The sequence below is a fragment of the Pongo pygmaeus genome, chromosome 15 (assembly GCF_028885625.2).
Source record: "Pongo pygmaeus isolate AG05252 chromosome 15, NHGRI_mPonPyg2-v2.0_pri, whole genome shotgun sequence".
Lineage (NCBI taxonomy): Eukaryota > Metazoa > Chordata > Mammalia > Primates > Hominidae > Pongo > Pongo pygmaeus.
This window is the reverse complement of record NC_072388.2, coordinates 43,609,724-43,633,539: the sequence shown is the minus strand read 5'-3', so window position 1 is coordinate 43,633,539 and position 23,816 is coordinate 43,609,724. Positions and strand designations below refer to the sequence as shown.

The 23,816-nt window shown below is 37.7% G+C and overlaps 1 protein-coding gene across 6 annotated transcripts in view; it reads right to left on the bottom strand.

Moving 5' to 3' along the window:
- The window catches only part of TOGARAM1 (TOG array regulator of axonemal microtubules 1), a 116,943-nt gene that overhangs the window by 47,360 nt on the left and 45,767 nt on the right, over positions 1-23,816 (bottom strand). For all 6 annotated transcript variants that reach the window (XM_054449148.2, XM_054449149.2, XM_054449150.2 and 3 more), the window contains 5 exons: positions 22,555-22,787; positions 19,610-19,710; positions 4,138-4,227; positions 2,535-2,710; positions 1,682-1,835 (listed from right to left, as the gene is read on the bottom strand). In XM_054449148.2, coding sequence (XP_054305123.2) covers positions 1,682-1,835; positions 2,535-2,710; positions 4,138-4,227; positions 19,610-19,710; positions 22,555-22,787 — 754 coding nt within the window. The remainder of the gene's footprint in view (positions 1-1,681; positions 1,836-2,534; positions 2,711-4,137; positions 4,228-19,609; positions 19,711-22,554; positions 22,788-23,816) is intronic.

The following is a 23,816-nucleotide window of genomic DNA, read 5'->3' as shown; positions in this document are numbered from 1 at the left end:
TCTCTACTAAAAATACAATAATTAGCCTGGCATGGTGGTGCACACCTGTACTCCCAGCTACTTGGGAAGCTGAGGCAGAAGAATCGCTTGAACCCAAGAGGTGGATGTTGCAGTGAGCCGAGATCACGCCGCTGCACTCCAGCCTGGGTGACAGAGCAAGACTCCATCTCAAAAAAAAAACCAACAAAAAAAAACTTCCACTATGTTGCAGACTGATACTTTTATAAAGTACAATAAAAGTGTTGTGGCACTGTCAAATTGTTAAAATAGTTTCTAGAAGCTAAATATTGTCTGTATGTATGTTATCATAGATGAGTAATAAACAGTTCACACAGTCTATGAAACACACTTTGAGTAGCAGTGATCTAACTGATAGAAAGTTTCTTAACTGGAAGCATATCCAATTAGAATTTATCTATTAAAAGTTATTTCTGCTAATATGTTCATAACCATAAACAGAGCTAAACAACTATACTTTGAGCTGATCGACATAATAATTGTGTAAGCATATACTTATTTTCAAATAATATAAGGGTGACTTCAAAGCAGTACTCTCCTTATACTTCTCAGAAACCTAATCTTCAAAGCCTACATTGTAGGCAAAAATCACAAGATTAGTTAGTTGATCCATCAAGAATTAATACCCCGAAATTTATGATTTATTACTATTTGTAATATTTGTACTTCTATTTCTACTCTTCACACTGGCTAAGTTAGGTAGGAAGTTTCGTGGGTTTTTCTCTCCCTGAATTTTATGACAATAACAAATACTGAATTATCTGAGAATGCTAAGAGGCTTAAATTTCACAAACACCTACATTTAATGGGTTTTAGGGACATCTTTAGCCACAATTGTACAGGCTAACACCTCTCATCAGGCATACTCTCAACAGTGATTAGCTTTGAAAATACAGTTTTCTCCACCTGTTGCATTATAATGGAAATAAAAGCTAGGAAAAACCTCAGACGTTAATTTAGGTTAAATCTTTTTTATTTTTACCTTCAAGAGAAGTATATTGTCTATTAAATTTAGAGTATTTTTTGTAACCTTCTTGAGTATTTTGTTGCTATCTAGACTTCAGATACAACATAAATTTAATAGTGTTTATATTTCAGTTAATTTCTTAATATTTAACAAAACAGTAATTAAGCAATAATACTTAACGTTTATTATAGTTCACATGATTTTTCATTTCAACCTCTGATTTTTCCTAGTAGCTACTATACCTAGCATGTATTCAATATTTTAAAAAACAACACCAGGAAACATAGAGCCTACTCTTGACCAAGCACAAAACATAGTAGGTACTCAAGGATAGACTCAATAAATGACAAATGCAATGGCCTTTTTGGATCATGATGTAACATAAACCAATTTCACCATCTCAGTTATCTGCTATAAAATGGGATACCACTCCTCAGCAAAACAGGAATATTTCCCGGGAGTATAGAAGAGATCCTTGAGATAATCTGGACCTTTGAGATAATCAAGATATTCACAGGGGCAGAAAACTGAGGCCTGCTTCCAGGTCACAAAGCTAATTAAAGGCAGAACTTGCAAATTTCGGTGTTATATAAGATACTTCATTCTTAGTCATATATTACCCTCAGTGAAACCTCATTTCACCAGCTTTAGACTATTACTAGAAAAAAAAAATACCAAAACTTAAATTCCACTTACTTTCAGATGCCATTTTCTCGGTTCCTGTATGTCTCATTCGTTCCCAGGTATTTTTTTCCTTCTTTTCACAATTTTTATTGTGAAACAGTTCTTTCTCTTCTTTTCTCTTTTGTCTCATCTTGTTATAAGTAGATTTAGAAATAGAAACTTCAGTCTGCATGAAAAAGTTGAAAATCTGAAAATATTCAGGGACTTTGATATTTAAAATATCTCCATCTCAGATAACTAATTTGTGTCTGAGGATATTAGTCTGTCACTACTTAAGTGTATCCTAGAAAACAGAATATATGCATACATATATGTATATATAGTACATGTAAAATATAAAGTACACAGAGAATACAAAGTATATTACATACTTTATCCCCAGGATAAGAATGCCTTTATTAAGTGGGAAGGATGAATAATCTATTATTTAAATGATTAAGAGTCAAAATTTCTTTTTTTTCTTTTCTTGAGACAGTTTCACTGCATTGCCCAGGCTAGAGTACAGTGGCATAATCACAGCTTACTGCAGCTCAAGTCCGACCGTCCGAGCTCAAGCGATCCTCCTACCTCAGCCTCCCAAGTAGCTGGGCCCATAGGCACGCATGGCTGTAGCTACATTTTTGTATTTTTCCTAGAGAAAACAGGCTTTCTACTTTCTCTGGCTAATTTTTGTATTTTTCCTGGCTGATTTTTGTATTTTTCCTAGAGACAGGGCTTTGCCACATTGCCAAGGCTCAAAATTTCAACTGTACTAAGATTTTTAAAATTTTAATTGAAATACTTTCACCACCCCACATCTGATATACACAAAACAATGACATACTGTAAGCTTAAATTTATTCTAATAATTAGCAAATAACCTTACATCTTTTTCATTCTCAGCATCAAGATATGATGAAATATTTTGCTGGACTGATCTTCCATAAATCCCTGACGGTGGTTCAATACTTTGTTTAATTGAAAATGTATCCCCATTTTCCACAGAAGATATCACTGATTGGCTGCAGGTTGCTGGTGCTGAACTTAAACTTCCAAATACGCCTGAAATCAACCAACCACCAAATAGTCATTAACTAATTATGTGATGGTACTCTAGATAACAAAGTTTAAGGCAAGGCTCTTACCTTCAAGAATCAAACAACACAGTTAGTAAGGAAAACATGCTAAATAATTATAAAATATAAAAACAAATACCCTAATAGGGCATTAATATAAGAGGTGGCAGAAGGCAGTTCATGATAATAAGCGAGAGCTGCATATTATAAGTGGTAAGCACACATGAAGAAAAGGTTGCTGTGAGCTGTTTTTTGTTTGTTTGTTTTGAGATAGTCTCTCTCTGTCACCCAGGCTGGAGTGCAATGGCACCATCTCGGCTCATTGCAACCTCCACCTGCCAAGCTGAAGCAATTTTCCCACCTCAGCCTCCTGAGTAGCTAGGATTACAGACGCAGAGCACCAGACCTGCCTAATTTTTCGTTTTTTTTTTTTTTTTTTTTTTTTTTTTTGGTAGAGATGGGGTTTTGCCATGTTGTCCAGGCTGGTCTTGAACTCTTGAGTTCAAGTGAGCTGCCTGCCTGGGCCTCCCAAAGTATGGGATTACGGGAGTGAGCCACTGCGCCTGGCAGAGCTGGGTGTTTAAGATGGTTTCAAGTAGCAAGGATTTGAGCTGGGATTTGAAGACAGGAAGGATCTGTATAAAGTAAAGAAGGAGAGGGGGAAATCTATGAGATGGGGATGTTTACATGCAGAGTTGAACATTTCTAAAGCATTTATGTGGAGCGAATAAATGAGCTTGGTTGGGCAAATAAAGGAATAACAGAAAATAAGTTTACAAGAGTAAGCTGTAGCCAATCTGAGGAGGGTTTTAAAATAACCTAATGAGACTATCAAGCAAAGAAGTTTGGACAAATTTTTCAAAACGTTTATTCTATTTCATTATATTGAACAAAAATAAGATGCATACCCTCAATGTATATTACCACATTCTAGTTTTCAATTAAAATAGAAAATAGCTTTAAAGGATATTTGCAATAATTTTGTTCAAGGTCCCTTAGCCCCCTTAAAATATATAACAGAAGTTTAATTTTCACTTGTCTAGATCTCGAATGGGAGATAATTATATTAATTTATATTGATTATTAAGCTGATAAATAAGGGCTATTTGAATTTAAACTATGCTAAAACTAAGTAAGCTATCCTAAAACTGTCTTAGAAGTACCTAAACTGCAGCTGTCACATAATACATCTCTCTGAAAATTAATGACATGAATTTACTATAATTTCATTAGAAGACAGAAATGTGAAGGTAAGTATTCACTTCTAATTATTTTAATGAAGATAATGTAATACATTTTTAAAAAGAAGTTCCACTCGACACTTGAATCACATTATTTTCTATTCCTTATTGATAGGCTTTACTTCTATATAATGAATACATATAATTAAGAAGCGAAATAACTTTGAAATACCTTTTCCAACTACTACTACTGAGTCTTCTGCTAAAGTCTTTGCGGTTGTGAAGTCAAAACTGGAAATTTGCTGTGGATTTGATGATGACCCTGTAAATCCCCAAAAAAACAAAACAAATACTTAAAAATATTTGCTTATTATGTAGTATCTTAGGATATTGTAACATGGTCTTTTAAACTGAAAATTTATTTCATACAAAGAATTTACAATTTATTCACACACGTTCATTAAGTCATTATAAATGTTTGTAACTGCAATACCAGAATGGACTAGACACTTAAACCTTGCTTTCCCTTTTTTTTTCTTTTTTGAGATGGAGTCTCGCTCTGTCGCCCAGGCTGGAGTGCAGTGGTGTGATCTTGGCTCACTGCTACCTCCACCTCCTGGGTTCAAGCAATTCTCCTGCCTCAGCCTCCTGAGTAGCTGGGATTACAGGTACGCACCACCACGCTCAGCTGATTTTTGTATTTTTAGTAGAGATGGGGTTTCACCATTTTGGTCAGGCTGGTCTCGAACTCCTGACCTCATGATCCACCCGCCTCGACCTCCCAAAGTGCTGGTATTACAGGCGTGAGCCACCATGCCTGGCCCCTTCCTTTCCTTAAGGAGTTTACATGTCAGGGTGAGGCGTGAGAGGCATACAAGCGACTTATCACAGCATGATAATCAGGCAACAAAAGGGTCATCAAAAAGGAAATCCTCTGACATCAGAAAACAGATCAGGTCAATGTCACAGCAATCTGTACTTTTCTAGGTTAACTTTTATCTTAGTTTCTGATTCTTTATTTACAATCCTACTAGACTATAAGTTCCATGGGGATAGGATCTATGTCTAGTTTTGATGATTATTCTTTCCCAGAGCCTAATATAGTGTTTGGCACATACCAGGTATTCCATAAATATATGTTAGATGAATGTATCAAGGCAAAAAAAGAAAAGAGAAATATGTATTGCTTTTAGGTTTTATGAAAGAAAAGCAGTTAAACAGTGGAAAGTCAATCAAATAATTGATTTTTAAAAATTAAGCAGCAGATAGATTGTTTTGTCAACTGCTAATGCTAATAGTAACCTGGCTTTATGTGAAAATGGCAAAGATTAAAGAAAGAAATCCATGTAAGTGACCATTTTTTCTGTATTTCTTCTTTAGTATACAATCAAAATCAGTACACACATCAACTAACAGAAACACGGGTTAGCCCAAAAATGTGTTCTGTGACAAAGAGAAAAAATCTCAGTAAATGGAATAATTTGCTCAACAGTCCACATAAACATAAAATCTATACATAAACTATCAAGAGACGAATGATTAGACAAATCTCATCAGAAAAAAATATAAAAGACATGTTATCTCCAATGAGTTTAACTTCATTTATAAGAGAAGCTGTCATTAATCATTTTAAATATATTTTTATGTTTTACACTATATTTTTTCTTAAAGAAATGTTGAAAGAAATATTGTTCATTAAGTCTCAATTCTAAAATATATAGAAAATATGTTTAAAGGCTTCTTCCCACACAAATATCATTATATATTTTTTCTTTGTTACAATACTTCCATCTAATTCAAATACAGAAAGAGTAAATAGTAAATCATGGAATCTAGTTTGCTAATACTTCAAGCACCCTCCACTTTCTCAAGTTATTAATTGAGAGAGCAGACATGATATGGACCATTACAACTAGGAAAGGGCACCTAGGTCCTTCACATACAAACTAAGAAAACTAGTATTAAAAGTGTGAGAGCATAGTGCACGAAGAGAAAAATAGTAAGAGGTAATATAAAAATAAATTAAGATGATGCAAGATTATTAAGGGTCTTAAAAGTTATGCTATGGGGCCAGGCATGGTGGCTCACACCTGTAATCCCAGCACTTTGTGGGGCCGAGGTGGGCAGATCGCCTGAGGTCAGGAGTTCAAGATCAGCCTGGCCAACATGGTGAAACCCCTTCTCTACTAAAAATACAAAAATTAGCCGGGCGTGGTGGCGCATGCCTGTATTCCCAGCTACTCATGAGGCTGAGGCAGGAGAATCGCTTGAACCTGAAAGGCGGAGGTTGCAGTCAGCCGAGATTGCACCACTGCACTCCAGCCTTGGCAACAAGAGTGAGACTGTCTTAAAAAAAAAAAAAAAAAAGTTATGCCATGGAGTAGGAACTTTTCTGTAGAAAACAGAGAACCACTCGTGTTAAGCTTGGCAATGGGGCAAGACTTTTCCTTATATGTCACAGAAAAAACGGGAATAGCTCTAGGGGTCCTTACACGGGTCTGAGGGATGAGCTTGCAACCCCTGGCATACCTGAGTAAGGAAACTGATGTAGTGGCAAAGGGTTGGCCTCATTGTTTACGGGTAGTGGTGGCAGTAGCAGTCTTAGTATCTGAAGCATTAAAATAATACAGGGAAGAGATCTTACTGTGTGGACATCTCATGATGTGAACAGCATTCTCACTGCTAAAGGAGACTTGTGGCTGTCAGACAACAATATCAGGTATCAATATCAATATCAGATATCAATATAAATATCAGGCTCTATTACTTGAAGGGCCAGTGCTGCAACTGCGCACTTGTACAACTCTTAACCCAGCCACATTTCTTCCAGACAATGAAGAAAATATAGAACATAACTGTCAACAAGTAATTGCTCAAACCTATGCCGCTTGAGGGGACCTTCTAGAGGTTCCCTTGACTGATCTCAGCCTCAACTTGTATAGTGATGGAAGTTCCTTTGTAGAAAAACGACTTTGAAAAGTGGGGTATGCAGTAGTCAGTGATAATGGAATACTTGAAAGTAATCCCTTCACTCCAGGAACTAGTGCTCACCTGGCAGAACTAATAGCCCTCACTCAGGCACTAGAATTAGGAGAAGGAAAAGGGTAAATATATATATACAGACTCTAAGTATGCTTACCTAGCCCTCCATGCCCATGCAGCAATATGGAGAGAAAGGGAATCCTAACTTCCGAGGGAACACCTATCAAACATCAGGAAGCCATTAGGAGATTATTATTGGTGGTACAGAAACCTAAAGAGGTGGCAGTCTTACACCGCCGGGGTCATCAGAAAGGAAAGGAAAGGGAAATAGAAGGGAATCGCCAAGCAGATATTGAAGCAAAAAGAGCTGCAAGACAAGACCCTCCATTAGAAATGCTTACAGAAGGACCCTGAGTATGGGGTAATCCCCTCCAGGAAACCAAGCCGCAGTACTCAGAAGAAGAAATGAATGGGGAACCTCATGAGGACAGAGTTTCCTCCCCTCAGGATGGCTAGCCACCAAAGAAGGAAAAATACTTTTGCCTGCAGCTAACCAATGGAAATTACTTAAAACCCTTCACCAAACCTTTCACTTAGGCATTGATAGCACCCATCAGATGGCCAAATCATTATTTACTGGACCAAGCCTTTTCAAAACTATCAAGCAGATAGTCAGGGCCTGTGAAGTGTGCCAAAGAAATAATCCCCTGCCTTACCGCCAAAGCTCCTTCAGGAGAACAAAGAACAGGCCATTACCCAGGAGAAGACTGGCAACTAGATTTTACCCACATGCCCAAATCTCAGGGATTTCAGTATCTACTAGTTTCGGTAGATACTTTCACTGGTTGGGCAGAGGCCTTCCTCTGTAGGACAGAAAAGGCCCAACAGGTAATAAAGGCACTAGTTCATGAAATAATTCCCAGATTCGGACTTCCCCGAGGCTTACAGAGTGACAATGGCCCTGCTTTGAAGGCAACAGTAACCCAGGGAGTATCCGAGACGTCAGGTGTACAATATCACTTACACTGCACCTGGAGGCCACAATCCTCAGGGAAGGTCGAGAAAATGAACGAAACACTCAAACGACATCTAAAAAAGCTAACCCAGGAAACCCACCTCGCATGGCCTGCTCTGTTGCCTATAGCCTTACTAAGAATCCGAAACTCTCCCCAAAAAGCAGGACTTAGCCCATACGAAATGCTGTATGGACGGCCCTTCCTAACCAATGACCTTGTGCTTGACCGAGAGACGGCCAACTTAGTTGCAGACATCACCTCCTTAGCCAAATATCAACAAGTTCTTAAAACATGACAAAGAGCCTGTCCCTGAGAAGAGGGAAAGGAATTATTCCACCCTGGTGACATGGTATTAGTCAAGTCCCTTCCCTCTAATTCCCCATCCCTAGATACATCCTGGGAAGGACCCTACCCAGTCATTTTATCTACCCCAACCGTGGTTAAAGTGGCTGGAGTGGAGTCTTGGATACATCACACTCGAGTCAAACCCTGGATACTGCCAAAAGAACCTGGAAATCCAGGAGACAACACTAGCTATTCCTGTGAACCTCTAGAGGATCTGCGCCTGCTCTTCAAGCAACAACCATGAGGAAAGTAACTAAAATCGTAAATCCCCATGGCCCTCCCTTATCATATTTTTCTCTTTACTGTTCTCTTACCCCCTTTCACTCTCACTGCACCCCCTCCATGCCGCTGTATGACCAGTAGCTCCCGTTACCAAGAGTTTCTACGGAGAATGCGGCTTCCCGGAAATATTGATGCCCCATGGTATAGGAGTTTATCTAAGGGAAACCCCACCTTCACCGCCCCACACCCATATGCCCCGCAACTGCTGGAACTCTGCCACTCTTCGCATGCATGCAAATACTTATTATTGGACAGGGAAAATGATTAATCCTGGTTGTCCTGGAGGACTTGGAGCCACTGTCTGTTGGACTTACTTCACCCATACCGGTATGTCTGATGGGCGTGGAGTTCAAGATCAGGCAAGAGAAAAACACGTAAAGGAAGTAATCTCCCAACTGACCCGGGTACATAGCACCCCTAACCCCTACAAAGGACTAGATCTCTCAAAACTACATGAAACCCTCCGTACCCATACTCACCAGGTAAGCCTATTTAATACCACCCTCACTGGGCTCCATGAGGCCTCGGCCCAAAACCCTACTAACTGTTGAATGTGCCTCCCCTGCACTACAGGCCATATATTTCAATCCCTGTACCTGAACAATGGAACAACTTCAGCACAGAAATAAACACCACTTCTGTTTTAATAGGACCTCTTGTTTCCAATCTGGAAATAACCCATACCTCAAACCTCACCTGTGTAAAATTTAGCAATACTATAGGCACAACCAACTCCCAGTGCATCAGGTGGGTAACTCCTCCCACACAAATAGTCTGCCTACCCTCAGGAATATTTTTTGTCTGTGGTACCTCAGCCTATCATTGTTTGAATGGCTCTTTGGAATCTATGTGCTTCCTCTCAACCTTAGTGCACCCTATGACCATCTACACTGAACAAGATTTATACAATTATGTCATACCTAAGCCCCACAACAAAAGAGTACCCATTCTTCCTTTTGTTATCCGAGCAGGAGTGCTAGGCAGATTAGGTACCGGCATGGGCGGTATCACATCCTCTACTCAGTTCTACTACAACTATCTCAAGAACTAAATGGTGACATGGAATGGGTTGCCGACTCCCTGGTCACCTTGCAAGATCAACTTAACTCCCTAGCAGCAGTAGTCCTTCAAAATCGAAGAGCTTTAGACTTGCTAACTGCAGAAAGAGGGGGAACCTGTTTATTTTTAGGGGAAGAATGCTGTTATTATGTTAATCAATCTGGAATCATCACTGAGAAAGTTAAAGAAATTCGAGATGGAATACAACGTAGAGCACAGGAGCTTCAAAACACCAGACCCTGGGGGCCTCCTCAGCCAATGGATGCCCTGGATTCTCCCCTTCTTAGGACCTCTAGCAGCTATAATATTGTTACTCTTCTTTGGACCCTGTATCTTTAACCTCCTTGTTAAGTTGGTCTCTTCCAGAATCGAAGCGGTAAAGCTACAAATGGTTCTTCAAATGGAGCCCCAGATGCAGTCCATGACTAAGATATACCGCGGACCCCTGGACCGGCCTGCTAGCCCACGCTCCGATATTGATGACATTGAAGTCACCCCTCCCGAGGAAATCTCAACTGCATGACCCCTACTATGCCCAATTCAGCAGGAAGCAGTTAGAGCGGTCATTGGCCAACCACCCCAACGGCACTTGAGTTTTCCTGTTGAGAGGGGGGACTGAGAGAAAGGACTAGCTGGATTTCCTAGGCCGACAACGAGTCCCTAAGCCTAGCTGGGAAGGTGACTGCATCCATCTTTAAACACAGGGCTTGCAACTTAGCTCACACCCAACCAATCAGGTAGTAAAGAGAGTTCACTAAAATGCTAATTAGGCAAAAACAGGAGGTAAATAAACAGCCAATCATCTATCGCCTGAGAGCACAGCAGGAAGGGACATTGATCGGGATATAAACCCAGGCATTCAAGCCGGCAACGGCTACCCTCCTTGGGTCCCCTCCCTTTGTATGGGAGCTCTATTTTCACTCTAATAAATCTTGCAACTGCAAAAAAAACAAAAAAACAAAAAAACCCACAGAAAACAGAGAACCACTCAAGGTTTTTTTTGTTTGTTTGTTTGTTTGTTTGTTTTCCAGGGGTTAGTTTTATGTGTCAGTCAAGGTTCTGAGTATGGAAGAGATAATGACTGTACTTTAGAAAGACAATTCTGGAAGACTATGCAGCCTGGATTTAAGAGGAATGAAAATAAGAGGGAAGCCTTACCAGAAAGATTTGTAATTACCCAGGGAAGTGGTAAAGAGGGCCCAAATTACAAGTATGGCAGCAGATACATTAAGTTAGACTGAGAGTAAATGATAGGATAAGCCACCTCCTAAACTTGGAAGGTAAAGAGACGAAAATGACTGTAAAGCTTTAAGCCTCCATAACTTGGAAAATGGTAATGCTACCAATAAAAATGGACAACAAAGGAAGAGAAATGGGTATGGGAAGAAAGCTAAATTTGGTTTTCAACGTGTTTGCTCTTGTTGCCAAGACAGATTTAGTAAATACCTGGTTCAGAGTTGGATGTGCAAATGTGATGTAATTTTATGGAGTAGAATTAACTTCTGGCTAAAAGATGTAAATATGTTTATGATTCTGCCATCTAAAAAAGGAAGCCACTAGCAGTGAATGAACATATTCAACAGTTATTTCAAAGCTATTTAAAAAAAAGAAATAAAAAATTATATGAGGGTATGAGTTACTTTTAAGAAGAAAAACATTTTTTGTCCTTGATTTTCTTTACATGGGAAATAAAACATGTAAATAAATATGGAAAAATCATATTCTCGTTTGTAAAACAATAACAACTTATTGCTGCCAAACAGAACAGTACTAAACTATATCATAGACTAAATTTGAAGAAATTTACCAAAAAAAGTTTTTAATCAAGTTCCATCTTACTCAATTTGAGTTACGTCCACAAAAAATATTCATGTCCTAAAATGCCTGATTGCGTGCTCATACATAATTTAAGATAATCAGAAATGGCAGGCTAGGTGTGGTGGCTCACACCTGTAGTCCCAGCACTTTGGGAGGCCAAGGCAGGTAGATCACTTGAGGCCAGGAATTCGAGACCAGTCTGGCCAACATGGTGAAACCCTGTCTCTACTGAAAAATACAAAATAAATTAGCCAGGCGTGGTGGCATGCACCTGTAATCCCAGTTACTAGGGTGGCTGAGGCACAAGAATCACTTGAACCCATGAGGTGGAGGTTGCAGTGAGCCAAGACTGCGCCACTGCACTCTAGCCTGAGCAACAGACGAGACTGTCTCAAAAAAGAAAAAAAAAATCAGAAATAACATAGTACAGAAGTTGACCTTATAATGACCACAACTGCTAAGCACATAAAAATAACAGCTTTTTATTTACTTACATATTTTAGATTACAGGTGCATCTTCTAATTATTAGGTTGGTGCAAAAGGAGTATGCAATTAAAAATGGCAAAAGCCACAATTACTTTTGCACCAACCTAATATTTATTTAAATATTTAAACCCAAAAATAAAAAATAAATAAATAAATAAATATTTAAACCCTTCAAAACCACTTTTTTATTGTAAGGGACATTTTTAAAATGCAGCAGTAATAGGATCTCTTAAGCAGCAATGGACAGAGTAGTCACAGAGGTACTACTTGCTACTAAATTTTAAAAAACCATTCTTAACAATGGTTCTTTTTTTCCTTTTTTGTTTGAGACGGAGTTTCACTCTTGTCACCCAGGAGTGCAGTGGCGCCATCTTGGCTCACTGCAACTTCCGCCTCCCGGGTTCAAGCAGTTCTCCTGCGTCAGCCTCCTGAGCAGCTGGGATTACGGGTGTCTGCCACCAGGCCCAGCTAAGTTTTTGTATTTTTAGTAGAGATGGGGTTTCGCCATGTTGGGCAGGCTGGTCTCCAACTCCTGACCTCAGGTGATCCACCCACCTCAGCCTCCCAAAGTGCTGGGATTACAGGCGTGAGCCACCATGCCTGGCCAACGATGGTTAATGATAACAGCAAAGCTTTCTCAGGTTCTACCACAGGAAAATTATATTCCTGTTGCCCCAACTTTACTCCAGGGTTACAGCCTAACTGGGCATCTGGGAGTTATTAATCCACATGATCTTCCATTCCATTTTAGTGGCAAAATGTCTTCTAAAAACGTGTGTGTGTTTGTGTGTGTGTGTTTTGTGTGCATGTATCTGGTGCATTTCCTGGGGGCAGAAGTCAGCAGAAATTCCCTAGTGTTTAACCTCATGAGCAGCTGCTTCCTTGCAGTGGCTCCTCAGGGAAGCCCAAAAATCATATACATAGCCTTGAGTTCTCCTATTTGGCAAAATTATTTAAGCAACAACAGATCAGCAGCAGAGTAAGATGAAAAACCTCAAAACTGAGAATTCTCACTAATTTTTCTTTATCGGTATGCTTAGGGAGGATTCTGATTTAGATATCCAATCTTAAAAATTAACTTGTCATGAAATTTACTAACCTTTTGTATGCTTACAATGTCTTGGGTATTGTTTATTTTGTATTTCTAACGCGCTAGATGAAATATCAAGTGACCTATCATCTTCAAAATCACCACATCCAAACCTATGGTTCATGTGTTGACCAATTATGCTTACACTGGATGTTGTAAAACCTATAAAATATCTGAGTGGTTCAAGCAATATTATACATAAGGTATATATCTCCCCTCTAAACCTATCTCAACTTCTAACCTTTTAAAAAGTAACATAATATTAGGAACTATAACATTATAGTACTTTTTGAAGTTTTATCCTATTTTAAATTATGTAATACTTTTCCCTTTCCTTGTTCTTAGCAGCTAAGAACATTTATTATATGCTATACTACAACATTTCATAAAATAGGCTTTAAAATTACAATGAGGCCAGGTATGGTGAATCGCATCTGTAATCCCAGCATTTCAGGAGGCCAAGGCAGGAGAATTCTTTGGGCCCAGGAATTCAAGGCCAGCCTGGGCAACAAAGCAAGCCCCCACCTCCACCAAAAATTAAAATTAAAAAATTCGCTGGGTGTGGGCCGGGTGCGGTGGCTCACTCCTCTAATCGAGCATGGTGTTTCACCATGTTGGTCAGGTTGGTCTCGAACTCCTGACCTTGTGATCTGCCCACCTTGGCCTCCCAAAGTGCCAGGATTACAGGCGTGAGCCACTGCACCCAGCTTCTTTTTTCTTTTAAGACAGAGTCTCCCCAGGCTGGAGTGCAGTGGCACGATCCCAGATCACTGCAACCTCTGTCTCTCAGGCTCAAGCAATCCTCCCACTTCTGCCTCCCTAGTAGCTGGGACCAAAGGTGCACACCACCACCTCCAGCTTATTTTTGTACTTTTTGTAGACATACAGTCTTGCCATGTTGCTCAGACTGGTCTCAAACCCCTGAGCTCAAGTGATCCACCCACCTCAGCCTACTAAAGTCCTGGGATTACAGGTGTCAGTCACTGTGCCTGGCCTGACAAGTATTTTTTTAAATTGACACCTTTAACTTTACACTAAAAAAAAAAAAAATTTTTTTAATCCAGAATTTAAAAACTGTGACCTAAGAGATAGCTATTTCCCCATTTCTCTCTTTTCTCCTATTCCCATGAAAAATGAAAAAACTGAAAACTGAGAATACTCAGTAATTTTTCTTTATTGGTATGCTTAGGGAAGATTCTGATTTAGAGATATTCAATCTTAAAAATTAACTCACCATGAAATTTAACCTTCTGTACTGGCTTCACTGATGAGACAGTAAACTACATAGGAATAAAGAGCTCAGTATCTGGAATCATGCTTCCTGGCTTTAAATTACAGCACTGCCACTCAAACTGCTGAGAAGACCTGGACAAGTCACTTAACCTTATTTGTAAAACAGAGATAATAGTACCTCTTCTACAACTGTTGTTAGGATTAAATGAAGAAAATACATATAAAGGGCTCCGCACAGTGCCTAACACATTTTAAGTACCCAAATGTTATTATATCCGTAATTTAAAAAAGAAAAAAAGCAAAACCCTAATGTAGGCCTCCTTCTAATGAGTAGCAAAAATTTTAATTTACATCTGAATGTTTAAACTCATCACTCTTTATGAATACTCTGCAGCTATTACAACCATAAAACATATACTAAATGCAAAATCTAGGCATTATATATTTGAGTCGTTGTCCATTTTTAAATATACCTCCAATGTAAACTATTAAGCAATAATGATGTGTGTACATATGTATAGATAAATATATGTATGTATGTATGTATTTATTTATTTTTTAAGATAGGCTCTTGCTCTGTCATCCAAGCTGGAGTACATTGGCGCTACCTTGGCTCTCTGCAGCCTCAACCTCCTGGGCTCTCGTGATTCTCCTGCCTCAGCCTCCTGAACAGCTGGGACTACAGGCACATGCCACCATTCCCAGCTATTTTTAAATTATTTTGATAGAGATGAGGGTTTGCTATGTTGCTCAGGCTGGTCCCAAACTCTCGGGCTCAAGTGATTCACCTGCCTCAGCCTCCCAAAGTGCTGGGATTAGAGGTGTGAGCCACTGCGCCCAGTGAAATAGACTTTTAAAAAATAATGTTGTATTTGAATAAAAACAGGAAGGTAGGAAGAGGAGGTAGCTGGGGCAACAAGCTAGAAAGGACTGTAGAATAAAGGGCACTAAGTAAGTTCATAGAGAAAAGTTTCAAGAATATCCAATATTAAATCATAGAGAATTTGTAGAAGTAACACAGATATCTTTATAAATTATTAGTCTTGAGAGTTAATTCATAAAATAAGACTCATAAACATACTGGCTTTGAATGGAAATGTTTTCTATTAATAGGCAACACTAATCTAATACACTAGAAGAAGTTTACTATAATATCATTCAGAAAATTTAGAACAATTTGCTTTAATAGGTAGTGGCAGAACATAGGTGGAATTTTAAAATAATTGTAATTTTTTTGTTTATCATCCAATAGTCTTTATTCAGAGCATTATCATTTTTATGTTTTACCAATTAAACCACAATAAATTTGTAGGAATCACTTGTTTACTGAAAACAAAGCAAACCCAAATATATAAAATCCGAAACATTAGCAACTTATTTTGAGAAAAGGTTAAATTTAATATAGTGAATTCAATAATAGTAGTATTTCTAAAACTTGATCCTAGAAATACCTAATTTACTTGTTAAAAATACAGATTTCTAACCAGAAAGATGAATTCATGAGGCATGAGATGAGGCCCCAGAATCAATAGATGTTACATGCACTCAAGGGTGATTCCTAAGATTAGGCAACTTTGTTGGGAGGCCGAGGTGGGTGGATCATGACCATCCTGGCTAACATGGTGAAACTCTGACTCTACTAAAAATACAAAAAATCAGCCGGGCGTGGTGGCAGGCGCCTGTAGTCCCAGCTACTTGGGAGGCTGAGGAAGGAAAATGGCATGAACCTGGGAGGCAGAGCTTGCAGTGAGCCGAGATTACGCCGCTGCACTCTAGTCTCAGCGACAGAGCGAGACTCTTGTCTCAAAAAAAAAAAAAAAAAAAAAGATTAGGCAACTTTGGAAAACACTAAATACTGCATATATAAGTATGTATTACACTATTATGAGATCACTCTGCTAAAACTTAAATGATTCCCAAGGTCACACGACTAGGGTCACAAGGGAACACAAATCCAGGTTTTTAAAATCTATTATTTTCCATTTCCAAAGATACTCTTCCAAAAGTGGGTTCCATTTTTACAAAGTAGATACAACCTAGTAATCAGATGTCTCTTGAATTTTATAGAAATACTTGAAAAATTATAGATTAGGATGATCAGCCTGAAAAAGGATTAAGGATAAGTTAATGTATTTCTTTGGGTCGCTCTCTCCCCTTAGAGGACAAATACATATTGAGTGCCTACTATGCACTAGCTGCTTTATATATGTCATGAACTTAGATTTTCACTACCCTTCTCAAGGTTTATGTTGTCAGATGAGGGAACTAAGTTCCAAAGCAGTTAAGTAAGTTGTATAGGGTATGAATACTATTATTAAACATCAAATTGGGGTGTCAGCTCATCTTTTGGACTCCAAAGCACTTATATACTGTCTTTGTATGCCTAGAAGTGCAGCTATCTCTTTGTTAACACTAGTTTTATGCAAACCAGTATACTAAACACACCTGGTTAAGTCACACATTCCCAATTATGATAAGCCTTGGTAGGTAATCAGCGGGAAATAATCTTTGGGGATCAAGAATCTGAGAGTTAAAGAAAAGTAAAGCAATTGTAGTATCATTATAAAAGGTGTCAGTGCAAGATGTAATGATATAAGAAAAGAGGTAATAATCTTGTTTGTGAATTAGGGAAGGCTTCCCAGAGAAAGCAACTGAGCTGTTTTCACAGCTAAATAGGGTGTGGCATGGATTCTAGATTTCATCCAGAAAAAACAGTATGTGCAATTGCAAAGAGATAGGAAATGGTACTGATGGTGGTCTGACTTAACTGGATACAAACAGGGAAAATACAAGATACAAAGAGGGCAGTGAAAAATGAGGCTGGAGAGGTAGGCAGGGACCAGATCGTGAAAGGATGTCCAGAATGAATTCAGGCTGGCCAGTATAGTCAGATTTGCACTGTGGGGAACAGTTTCAAAGTGAGCGAGATTGAAGCAGGGAGAAAACTTAGGCGGCTAAGTAGGTAATAAATGAGGAAAAGTGTGAACTAAAGCCATGCTAGTGAGGATTACAAAGAGGGGTTGAGATTAAGACACATTTAAGAGCAAGAAATTTAAAATCTTAGCAAATAATCGAATACATATACAGATTTTTAGGAAGGTAATTATAATATAAAGCAGCCTTCAAGTTGTTAGGACTTTTACATTAGATCATGTGAAACTAAACATCATATCCCAATTTGTTACAGTTTATTCACAATTCAATGTAGTTTTACTAATCATAATGAAGAATCACATGCAGTTCTCACCCTAAATAGATCATAGTGCAAATCTTTTTCTAATTCACTACTAATTACTAAATCTATTTTCTGAGAAGTGATGTTATAAAACTAAAGACTTACGGGTTAGTTCACAAAAATTCTTAACACAAGATACACATGAATTTAACTACTATTAACAGTTAAATATTGTTTTTAAAGAAAATTATCTTTCGGGATGTCCAGTGGTTCCCAAACTATGCTGCACATTAGAATCATCTGAGGAGTTTTCAAAACTCTGACAGCCAACACCAACTAAATAACACTCCACACCAACTACATAGGCCAGCCATAGGTATGCCAATTGAGCTTTGAAAGAGATCGATGATTCAGGTAAATAAATATTTTTTTCTTCCAAAACAATACCATATTCTTGTCAAAAAGACCTTTTAAGGAGTGAAAAAATGATTAGTCTTAACCCGTATCCACAACAACATGAAATCTGAAATGCACTTGCTACCATTTTTTACATCATTTGAAAATCATATTTTATAAATTATTATTATATTATTATTATTATTATACTTTAAGTTTTAGGGTACATGTGCACAATGTGCAGGTTAGTTACATATGTATACATGTGCCATACTGGTGTGCTGCACCCATCAACTCGCCATTTAGCATTGGTATATCTCCTAATGCTATCCCTCCCCCCTACCCCCACCCCAAAACAGTCCCAAGAGTGTGATGTTCCCCTTCCAGTGTCCATGTGTTCTCATTGCTCAATTCCCACCTATGAATGAGAACATGCAGTGTTTGGTTTTTTGTTCTTGCGATAGTTTACTGAGAATGATGATTTCCAATTTCATCCATGTCCCTACAAAGGACATGAACTCATCATTTTTTATGGCTGCATAGTATTCCATGGTGTATATGTGCCACATTTTCTTAATCCAGTCTATCATTGTTGGACATTTGGGTTGGTTCCAAGTCTTTGCTATTGTGAATAGTGCCACAATAAACATACGTGTGCATGTGTCTTTATAGCAGCATGATTTATAGTCCTTTGGGTATATAGCCAGTAATGGGATGGCTGGGTCAAATGGTATTTCTAGTTCTAGATCCCTGAGGAATCGCCACACTGACTTCCACAATGGCTGAACCAGTTTACAGTCCCACCAACAGTGTAAAAGTGTTCCTATTTCTCCACATCCTCTCCAGCACCTGTTGTTTCCTGACTTTTTAATGATTGCCATTCTAACTGGTGTGAGATGGTATCTCATTGTGGTTTTGATTTGCATTTCTCTGATGGTCAGTGATGATGAGCATTTTTTCATGTGTCTTTTGGCTGCATAAATGTCTTCTTTTGAGAAGTGTCTGTTCATACCCTTCGCCCACTTTTTGATGGGGTTGTTTGTTTTTTTCTTGTAAATTTGTTTGAGTTCATTGTAGATTCTGGATATTAGCCCTTTGTCAGATAAGTATGTTGCGAAAATTTTCTACAAATGACTTCCTTCACAGAATTGGAAAAAACTACCTTAAAGTTCATATGGAAACAAAAAGTTCCATATGGAACCAAAAAAAGTTTATATGGAACCAAAAAAGAGCCCGCATCGCCAAGTCAATCCTAAGCCAAAAGAACAAAGCTGGAGGCATCATGCTACCTGACTTCAAACTATACTACAAGGCGACAGTAACAAAAACAGCATGGTACTGGTACCAAAACAGAGATATAGATCAATGGAACAGAGTAGAGCCCTCAGAAATAACGCCACATATCTACAACTATCTGATCTTTGACAAACCTGAGAAAAACAAGAAATGGGGAAAGGATTCCCTATTTAATAAATGGTGCTGGGAAAACTGGCTAGCCATATGTAGAAAGCTGAAACTGGATCCCTTCCTTACACCTTATACAAAAATCAATTCAAGATGGATTAAAGACTTAAACGTTAGACCTAAAACCATAAAAACCCTAGAAGAAAACCTAGGCATTACCATTCAGGACATAGGCATGGGCAAGGACTTCATGTCTAAAACACCAAAAGCAATGGCAACAAAAGTCAAAATTGACAAATGGGATCTAATTAAACTAAAGAGCTTCTGCACAGCAAAAGAAACTACCATCAGAGTGAACACGCAACCTACAAAATGGGAGAAAATTATAAATTATTTTTATAAACAGACATAGAATACCTGCACTGGGGCTTTGTTCAGCAATATGAGAAATTTTGTTCTTCGCAGAAGAAAGTCTTGTTGGACAAGGTTTTGACCCAAATGTTGGAAATATGTCTGACCTACAATGAAACAAAGTAATTTCAATAAACATTAAGATTTAGTGCTGTTCAATACTCACATCACATATTGTCTATTCTCCTTATTAACTCACAGAACTTTTAGATAATAAGGGAGCAATAAGCATGACACTTGAAAAAATATAGCTAACAGTATATATATATATATATATATATATTTTTTTTTTTTTTTTTTTTTTTTTTTTTTTTTTTGCTATTCTTAATTCACCTTTTGGACTGCCAACCTTTTTAACATATGGCCAATTCTTAATTACTCATGAGAGGATTGCCACAGAAAATGACTCTGACTTACACTGTATAATCCCTAAGGAAAAAAAAAAAAAAACTGATCCAAGAATCCATTCTAAAACCAAATCAAGGCCAAGTGTGGTGGCTCATGCCTGTAATCCTAGCATTTTGGGAGGCCAAGGCAGGAGGATCACTTGAGCCCAGGAAGTTCAAGGCCAGCCTGGGCACCATCACAAAACTCCATCTCTACAAAAAAACTAAAAAATTAACCAGGCATGGTGGTGCACACCTGTAGTCCCAGCTACTACAGAGGCCGAGGTGGGAGGATCACCTGAGCCCAGGAGGCAGGGGTTGCAGTGAGCTGAGATTGAACTGCTACACTCCAGCCTGAGTGACACAGTGAGACCTTGTCTCAAAAAAATAAAAATAAATATAACAAATCAAATAATTCTTAATTATCTAACTACTACATATCTTTATATATGATAACACAAAAATAGAGACTTGGCTATATTATAAGTAAGAGATCAGCAATGAGTAAGTTTGGCAAATGCCACTTTCTGCTTAGACTATTCTTTCCTGTACTTTCCTGACATTATATAAAGACCTATAGGCCTTGTTCCATTAAGAAAGCCAACTGAAGAATGTTAAATCTGAGTTTAAGGGAACTGTTTTAAATCAGTAAGTGTTACAATGTCAATAAGTCAGTAATGAATATTAAAAAGAATAGATTTTACAAAGAAGTACAATTCTCAGTAAATGGATAGAAATATATTTGTCAGTGGACCTAGTGAGAAATCATTGTTAAATATTTTGAAAGAGCAATTTCTCTATAATAGATTACTATGAATCCACATTTATATTAAGTGTAGTTGACTTGGATGAAAGAAGAAATTTCAGTCTCTAGGAGGGTGGTTTTCAACAATTTTTCCTCCCCAACCCACCTAAGGACAAAATCTTTAAATCAGGTAGTAGTGGCTTTCTTTGGCCATGAATCTTAAGGCAGTATGCAAGCTGGATAAGAATAATTGTTCTAAAGCCACTAATCTTAAATGTGGAAATCTTAAATTCATTAAAGCCATTTCAGTCCATAAATGAGGGTGTGCTGAACTACCTTCTGACAGAATTCAGTATCTGAAGAGAATAACTCAGTGAGAAAATACAGGACATCATGTATCCAAATCATATAAAATGAACTTTTCTTCTTAAGTAGGTTTCAAATTATTTATACAACCTTGCAACTGTAGGATTATAGAACATAAATTTTCATCTTCATGGAAGATCATAAAAGGATTTTAGCTCTAAAAGCTAAAAATATATTTTGTGTCTTATAACATTATGTAAACACCAGACCATGCTGTCATTCCAAATTCATTTTGTCAATATATATATTATTCTACCTAGGTAATTACAACGAAGGAACTGTTGGAAGATAAAACTTCCAAGTACAAAACAAGCTGCTAAAAATGTATAGGAAAAAATAATGGGCAGAAACAAACTTCTAAGAATGGAACACAAAAATTCAGTTTAATTCTATGAACTGCTGGAATAAAACATTATGATCTATTTAGAACACTACCTCTCCTTTGATTATGCAATCTCTATTTACCTATATTTCTTAGAAGTTCCAATTCATTAAAGTGAAATTAATTTTAATTTTAAATATTTACTTCTGGTTCAGGATGAAATCAAAGGAAAAAAAATTTAAGAATGACACCACCAAATGTTAGCAAGAGTGTGAAACAAGTGTAACTCTCACAGATAGCTGGTAGGAGTGTAAAGTTCACACAATCATTTTGGAAAACTGTTTTAGCAGTTACTTAAAAAGTTAAATATACATCTATTCTATGCCCTATCAATTCTATTACTAGGTTTTTGTCCAAAATAAAAGAGGAAGGGATTCCCCAAAATCCTACAGTAGGGTCATAGAGCTGTCCAGAAAGCAGTTTGAGATCACTTATCAGTTAAGTGAGGTTAAGGTTTAAGACTTAGAGGTTACAGAAGTAATCTGAAAAAGTTAGTCCAACTGCTATGCTGAAAAATAATTTTCTGTTGATGTGGGGTGGCCAGGACTTTAAGTCCAGCACTACTGCTGTAGGGAGACTCCTAACAAGGCTATGAGAGCTATGGCATGAAGTCCTGAGCTTCTACAAGATAATGGAAATAAGATATAAGAAAATAATGGCTGGGTGAAACTTATTCATAAATTAGAGGAAACTGGTGCTGAGCTTAAAATGAAAGCAGTAATATTAGCTATAGATCAACTGGCAAAAGAGTCAATAATCCAGAAAAGAGCTAAAGGTCAAAAAGCATTAGTATAAATCTCAGACAGAAAGAACAACTAGAGCTTTAGGAACAGGGTTTATACTAATTTAGGTGCTCTCGTTTACAGTTGGGGTTGTGTTCTCTTTCCACTCACACCAGAAACCAAAGCCAAGCAAGGTAATATCTGTAGACATTTCCAATGTCTTTTAAATATATTTTAACATTTTAAAAACTAAAACATAAATGGTTTTAAGTTTTTACAAATATGGTATTAGGGCTCTAAATCACTAATTACAGAGGAACATTCATTTATCATGTCAAAAAATAAAATACATTATTCTCTTCCCCTGGGGAGTTGTAGACAGAGAAGAAGTCAATGATTCTTGGCTGTAAACTCCACTTTCACTGTAAGAACTGATGTTTGGTGAGGAAGACAGAGACGGGGAGTCCATCGTCAAGTCGAGCTTCATTGCAGAATCAGGGCTTTCAAGATCTGAAGTACTGCCACTCAGTTTTGCTCTTTTCTTAGCTGCACTATTACGAAGGGACCTAAGAGAGCTATGCATCTAAGAAAAAATGAAAACAATAAACTTTATAACATAAATTCCTTATATTGGTAAAAGTTATCCTTAAATTTTAAACTCCATTAGCTATACCTAGCTAACCACTTCCCAATCCTGTACTAAAACAAGATGAATGCTAATATATATGTATATAGTATAAATACACAGATTTTATCACTTGGGTATTTATAAACAACCTACTGGGTTGAAAGCTCCTTGAGGGGAAGAATCTCAGCTATTGTTCATCATGGTATCTTCAGCACTGGGCACAATGACTAAATATATTGCATTAATTCAATTATTTAATAAATGAATCATTGAATCAGATGGTAGATATCAGAGTTGATGTCACAGAGGTACACCTGGTGTGCTGATGTGGCTTAGAAGCTAGCTCTGGGAGGTGATTCATGAAAATCAGTTTTCAAAAATTTGACGTTTACATCAAGCTTGCAAGTATTAAAATTACAGATCACTGTACGTAACTTCTGAAGCCAAATATTTTTAGAAATGCAGCTGGGCATGGTGGTGGACACTTGCTGTCTCAGCTATTTGTGAGGCTGAGGCACAAGAATCACTTGAACCTGGGAGGCAGAGGTTGCAATGAGCCGAGATTGCACCATTGCACTCCAGTCTAGGCAATACAGCGAGACTGTTTCAAAAAAAAAAAAGGAAATCCAGAGTACAAATTGTTATGGCAAAATATGTTAAGGCTAGCAACAAAACTTTGAACAAATTAAGGAACATAGAAACATACATAAACTGTTTTGTTTACATTTGATTCATAAGATTAATCATTTAATGAAAGTATCTGTTTTCAATTAAAGCAAACATCCATAAATTTCTTAGGTCTTCATAGCTGGAAGGCAAATTCAACAACAACAAAAAAAAACACTTTAATGGATTTAGGGCAGTGTAGTACAGTGAAAAACATAATGAACATAAAGTTAGGTGAACAGTGCTTGAATCCTAGTCCTACCACATACTTTCCGACCCTGAGCAAGACACATAACATCACTGAGACCCTTCTGTAAA